Consider the following 7,488-nt stretch of genomic DNA (forward strand, 5'->3'; position numbering starts at 1 on the left):
GAGAATTAAATTAAATTTATATAATTTGGGTAATTATTATTATATTATATTTTACAAATATAGAAATTGGGATTAAATTACAATTATAAAATTTTTCTAAACATAGGAATTGAATTGTAATTCAATGCCAATTCTCATGGAATTGGAATTGAGATTCCAATTCCAATTCCAATTCATGATATTAGAATGTTTATTATATATAAATCATTCTTCACATAATCTCTACATAAGAAATTATGATATTTAATTTAAAAAATGTATTTCATCACATTATTTCTATAAAAGAAATTATAATATTTAATTAAATAAATATTCACCATGTCACATTATTTCTACAAAAGAAATCATAATGCTTCAAGAATATTTAGCCGAAGCTGCTTAAACATTTATATTGGTTGCACGTTTGCATCCCATAATATCGACATGTTTTCCATATTACACGACTTTTCTTGTAATTATTAGATTTCAAAAATTATTCATGTCATCAATTCGTCAATTTCTTAATTAATGGTGACTTTTAACTTTCTATATGAGTTATTATATACCTACAGACACATAATTTTTGAATTTTTTTAGAATTTTTTACTAAAATAAAATAGATATACAATAATCTTTATTCACATATGTATACAAATAACTAGTTAATCATATATATTATGAATTAACATGAATCATCATAATATTATTAGCTAATATGCATGGTATATATAAATAATCACTTAGAAATATAATCAAATAAAATATAACTATTAATATATTTCATATTTTAATCGAAGCATTTAAATTTCCATATTTTGAACAATAATCGACATGAAACGACTATGCATGCTTAAAACAAATTTGGGTAGATTGTTCTCATCGAGACAATTTTGCGAAAACAATTTCGACTAATATAGGTGTGTTTTTATAAATGCATGATTAGAATAAGTTCTAACACAAACAACCCTTTTTTAATATCTTTATATAAATGAAATTCATTCTCTCATGATTAATTACATAATTTATATAAAAGAAATTTATATGTTTCAAAATATTAATGACAACATCATTTTTTTGACAAATTAAATTTCTACATCAAAAAAATTTTTAGGACCCAATTCATTTCATATTCAACATAAGAAATTATAATGATTTCATCATTTTCACAAATCAATTTTTTTTCTATAAAAATCGTTTTCGATCCCATTAATCTCATAATTTCTAAAAAAAAAAAAAAATTAGAATAGTTTTCACATCAATGGCTAAAGTAATTTGAAGGAATCTAATTTCTATTATAATTATTTCGGTCGGTTTTTTATGATTAGTTTTTTTTTTTAATTTTTTGAGTTTTGCTTACACCTCTAGTTTGCTAAATAATGTTTTTTTGTTTATTTTCATATTTTTTATGTTAAATTCCAAAAAACAAAAAAAATTATAATAATATTTAAAAAAAACACATATTTTGTTTATGACTTATTTGATCATTTTTTTCTTATTGCATTTATATTAATAAGTAGTATTTAAAAATCTAAAAAAATATAAATACTTTGAAAATAATTTTTTTAACAAAAAAAAATAAAACCAAAAACATATTTTCGTTTAGTAAGTTTTGGTTTATTTCTTTATTTTATCATAACATTGGTATTTATTTTACTTGAATTAAAAAATAAAAATAAAATATAACACTTGAAATAATATTTTCAAGAAAACCAAAACATAGTTTTCTTAGGACCTATTTGGTTCATTTTTATTTTTCTCATCACATTTGTATTTATTACTTGCATTAAAAAAACCCAAACAAAAAAAAACTTTTTTCATCTTTCCAAAAATAGATTTCAATTTTTTGAAAAACTAACTTTAATTTTTTGAAATCTTTTTACGTTTATCCAGTCCAAGTCTATCCATAGATATGATATTTAAACTTGGTACAATAACCAACTATTGAGATGCATATCAAAAGATGAGATCAATCATTAGCCTTAGGATAAGAATTGTGCTAGAACTTTAGACATGAATATGACTTGTACAATTTCAAATTGTGCAAGCATGCATTACAGGGTGTCAATACTCTTTCTCACGTGTAACTAAGTATCGAATTAAGAACATAATATTTAAAATACGTTTGTACACACAAAATATTTTTTTTAAATTTTCGAGAGACAAATTACGCGACTACTCTAAAAAAGTCAAAATTAATCAAAATTGATACTTTTAAACGAGCTCTAATAAAGTATAGTGTCAATACCATTTTTAACGTGTAATTAACCAAATATCAAACTAAGAACATAATATCTAAAATACATTTTTACAAACAAAATAATTTTTTCTCCTAATTTCTCGAGAAAGAAATTAGGTGTCTATTCTAAATAAGTTAAAATTAGTCAAAATCGATACTTTTAAGCGAGCTCTGATCAAGCATAGTGTCAATACAATTTCTCACATGTAACCAAATACCGAACTAAGAACACAGTTTATAAAATGTGTTTGTACATGCAAAATATAATTTCCCGATAAACAAATTTGGTGCCTACTCCAAAAAAGTAAAATTAGTCAAAATCGATATTTTTAAGCGTGCTCTAATCACGCCTAACATTTTAGTTGCTCGTCTCACTCGATGCTCAAGAAAAATGTGAGTTATGGGGCGACAGTTATCGAGCCGAGATACGATTTTTTTGACGTTACACGGCTCTAACTCGAAATTTAAGTGGGTATAATTTCGGACATAAAAAAAATTAAGAAAGAAACTGAAATAAGAGTATTGAAATCTTCAAATCCTGGTCTCTTTCTCTACAACAATAGAAAACCTAAATTTTCATCTTATAAACAGTTTTCTAGTTTACCTTCTTTCTTTTGATATATTAATCCTTTTTTAACAAGTCAAATTTTTCAATGAATTCTTTTTCTTTATCTCGTTTATTCGGATGATTGATGCTATAATTTGTGAATGGGTGCTCATATTTTCGAGTATTTTAAAATATAATGGTTATGAGCTTGAAGAGAAATAAGTTCGATTAGAGAATTAATACAATTGTTACATCAATTCCTAATAAAATCGTCTTTAGGAACTCCTTGAAGCTGTTCTTTAAGTGTTAGTAGTTTGAAATTGTCAATCATGTTTTAGCTGCATTACCTGCCCAAGATGCAGAATACACACCCATTCTTCAATGCATAAATGATTTCCTTAGCAGGAAAAAGTTTGAAATTGAGATTCACTATTTGAATCTCGAACTTCAGGGAAGGAAGAAGATAGACAGAGCATAATTTTGATTATTAACTGAGAGCAGTACAACTTTGGGTGTCATCCGTGTCAAGAACATATTATTTAATGGGTTACCTTAATTACAGTGAACTTGGATGGGTAAAAATAAAATAAAAAATCAGACATTCTGCTTGGTTCATCAGAATTTGGAATACTTGGAAGAGAGAGTTTTGATCAACTCTTTTGGTGATCATGATAATGCTGGATTGTATCAGAAGCTGCTGCTTTGGCTATTTCAACCGCCTTCTTCGATTGAGGGGATTCGGAAGTAATAGCATGATCATGATGAGACCCTTTGTTAAGTATCAGCTCATTCTTGTTGATCTCTTCTTCAACATGTATGTCTTCATCAATATTTAGTATTACGTTCTGTGTACCATGTGGACCTGGTACTACAACTTCTTGAATCTTGAAGTGTTCGTCAACTCTCACAATGTCGGTCTCGTGAATTTGTTTCTTCTTCCTCTTCTTGAGAAAGCAACAGAGTGCAAAGGAGAGACACCCGAGTAGGAAAAGACCACCTAAGGAGACGAAGACCACTATGATGATGGTATGATGTCCTGGAGAAGGTGGTGGAAATGAAGGCGGTGGTGGAATGAAGTGGTGCGGCGGAGGAGGTGGACGGAGATGATGTGGTGGTGATGGAGGAACGCGACTTGGTGGGGATGGAGGTGGAAGAAGGGGATGGCTTGGTGGCGGTGGAACACGACTTGGTGGTGGAAGAAGGGGATGGTTTGGTGGTGGTGGCGGCTGAATGCTAGGGTGGTAGGGTGGTGGAGTAAGGAAGGGAGAATGTGAAGGGAGTGGTGGTGGTGGAGAATAGAATGGGAAGCCATAATTTTGGACAAAAGCCATAAAGGATATATTGTTGAGAAACTAAAGATTTTAGTAAGGGTTTGTTGGTGGAAGGAAGATGAAGAGATGATAACGATGATGATGAAAATGGTACGAAGAGCATTGGGGTATTTGTACTATTATTTTTAGTGGAGTTTAAATGATAGGCGTAAGTATAAGTTGATTGTTACTTCTAAGGTTTTCCAGTTATGAGTCTTATGCTCTAATAAAGGAAGGAATCATTGTTTGCATTGAAAAACACTCCCCGGCCACCTAATAAAAAATCAAAATAAAATAGAGACTAATAGCAGTAGATGATTGACGACCGGGGCCGAATTGGAGCGAGACATGATGAAGATTGATGACATTCGGCCAATATAAATATGTTCCTACCTAGTATCCAATCATTTCTACAATACTCCACCATTAATGGTATTTTCAAGCTTTTTAGAAATATTGTTTGAGTTGAGTGATTGTGCTAGAAACTTAGAACTATTCTTACATATTGTAGAAGTCATTCATATTCATTGTAAGTGCCTGTAATTTTATATTGGTTCAAGATTTGAAGTTGTCTAATTTTCGTCAAATTACATTTATTGTCTAGTTTATTATGCTTGGAATTGAGATTGATGATAGCTTTGTCCTATAGTTTAGGAGTCATCTATCAATTCTATTTTCGTTAATCAAGTTTAAAACCGAAAGGCCTAAGTTCGTTTTCTAAGTATGTTTTGTATTTGTGTTTACTATATTCAAGGTTAGAAATTAGAATAAGGATGATTTCATTTTTTATAAATTTGATTATTTTTAAAAGGTGCAACTGACTTTGCTAAACGAATCTTAGAAAACGTCATATTAATAGTATTATGATATATACGCTTCAAACGACTACGATCGTTAAAAGTTCGACGATTTCTCTCCAACTAGATAGTTCACCAAAAAATTAATTTGAATGTTAACTCAAATATGTAGGTCTGCCATATCAGCTGCATCAATCCAAACTTTTAAGCAACTACTCAAAGACTCGGGCATCACCCAATAAATCCAATAGTATTTCTTAAAAGACTCCAAATACTAGTCATCATCGACAATACAAAAGTAAGTGAGTATCAATTCAACAACTTCGTAACACATACGACTAGCCATAATATAATATTTTTTCATGCACATATCATCCGTTAGAATTCCACCATGAATAACGCTCAATCCAAAAAACGAGATTTTGGATGGAATCTTTGACTCCCAAAAATTTTCCCAATAAAAAATATATGAAATCATCTTAGCGAACAACTTGTTGCAATGTCGCACATAGAAACTATTCATATCTTATTGACGCATAGCGTCTTGTTTAGAGGGTGACACTTGTTTGTGTCCTACTAAAAGTAAGACTCCATAATGTTTAATCTTCTTCTATATTTAATTCGGCTAACGAAACATGTCCTTAACTATAGTATTTCTGCATATAGTCAATGGAAGCAAGTCCATGATACATTGTAGTTAAACTTTTGACACTACAAACTTTTGATACATTGTATTTCTAAATATCGTCCCAAAATCTAATCGAAGAATCATTCCCCACAATTCATCTAGACTGCTCACGAAAACTTTTCCACATAAAATAAATTCTCTTCAAAGGCTCAAATGTTACACCCCGCTAGATAATTAGATATTTTGATGAACTAACCAGACTAATCATTAATATTCCTATTGTTGATGATTTCCGTCTTCATAAATATGTAAATAAGCATGGAATATTACAATTTTTTATTATTATTTTAAATACTCAAATTGATGAACATAATAACATGAGTTACTACATTTGTCTACACAATCTTCTCCTCCAATCACAATCTCTAAATAAATTATGCATATATAAAACAAGCCATAATCTATATATATATAATGATCCTTACTTTTTAAAGTGTCCGGATTGTCGGGTCGAGAGCTGTGGTTAATTTGGATACTTGGATCGGATTGTGGGTTGACCCGTTTTTAAATTTAAAACGGTTAAAAATAAAATTAAAAATGCTAGAGGTATGTTTCGAACTTGCAACCTAACAAAACAAGTACAGCTCTTTAACCAACTAGGCTACAAAGACTTTATATTTTAAATTCAACACCAAATTTGATAAACGTGGGACGTTTTAATATTAATATAAGTTCAACTTTTTAACTAACTAATCTATATATATATATATAATGATGCTTAATTTTTTAAGTGTCCGGATTGTCGGGTCGAGAGCTGTGGTTAATTTGGATACTTGGATCGGATTGTGGGTTGACCCGTTTTTAAATTTAAAACGGTTAAAAATAAAATTAAAAATGCTAGAGGTATGTTTCGAACTTGCAACCTAACAAAACAAATACAACTCTTTAACCAACTAGGCTACAAAGACTTTATATTTTAAATTCAACGCCAAATTTGATAAACGCGGGACGCTTTAATATTAATATAAGTTCAACTTTTTAACTAACTAATCTATATATATAATAATGTTTAATTTTTAAAGTGTCCGGATTGCCGGCTCGAGAGCTGTGGTTAATTTGGATACTTGGGTCGGATTGTGGGTTGACCCGTTTTTAAATTTAAAACGGTTAAAAATAAAATTAAAAATGCTAGAGGTATGTTTCGAACTTGCAACCTAACAAAACAAGTACAACTCTTTAACCAAATAGGCTACAAAGACTTTATATTTTAAATTCAACACCAAATTTGATAAACGTGAGACGTTTTAATATTAATATAAGTTCAACTTTTTAACTAACTAATCTATATATATATAATGATGCTTAATTTTTAAAGTGTCCGAATTGTCGGATCGAGAGCTGTGGTTAATTTGGATACTTGGGTCGGATTGTGGGTTGACCCGTTTTTAAATTTAAAACGGTTAAAAATAAAATTAAAAATGCTAGAGGTATGTTTCGAACTTGCAACCTAACAAAACAAGTAAAACTCTTTAACCTCTATATATATATAATGATGCTTAATTTTTAAAGTGTCTGGATTGCCGGGTCGAGAGCTGTGGTTAATTTGGATAATTGGGTCGGATTGTGGGTTGACCCGTTTTTAAATTTTAAACGGTTAAAAATAAAATTAAAAATGCTAGAGGTATGTTTCGAACTTGCAACCTAACAAAACAAGTACAACTCTTTAACAAACTAAGCTACAAAGACTTTATATTTTAAATTCAACACCAAATTTGATAAACGCGGGACGTTTTAATATTAATATAAGTTCAACTTTTTAACTAACTAATCTATATATATAATGATGCTTAATTTTTAAAATGTCCGGATTGCCGGGTCGAGAGTTGTGGTTAATTTGGATACTTGGATCGGATTGTGGGTTGACCCGTTTTTAAATTTAAAACGGTTAAAAATAAAATTAAAAATGCTAAAGGTATGTTTCGAACTTGCAA

The 7,488-nt window shown here is 29.6% G+C and overlaps 1 protein-coding gene across 1 annotated transcript; it reads right to left on the reverse strand.

Annotated features, from left to right (window-relative positions):
- Nucleotides 1-3,412: 3,412 nt before the first annotated feature.
- On the reverse strand, nt 3,413-4,093 carry LOC124921598 (protein TRACHEARY ELEMENT DIFFERENTIATION-RELATED 7A-like). Its single transcript, XM_047462273.1, has one exon. The coding sequence runs from the start codon at nt 4,091-4,093 to the stop codon at nt 3,413-3,415; it is 681 nt and encodes a 226-aa protein (XP_047318229.1).
- Nucleotides 4,094-7,488: the final 3,395 nt, after the last annotated feature.

The sequence above is a fragment of the Impatiens glandulifera genome, chromosome 1 (assembly GCF_907164915.1).
Source record: "Impatiens glandulifera chromosome 1, dImpGla2.1, whole genome shotgun sequence".
Lineage (NCBI taxonomy): Eukaryota > Viridiplantae > Streptophyta > Magnoliopsida > Ericales > Balsaminaceae > Impatiens > Impatiens glandulifera.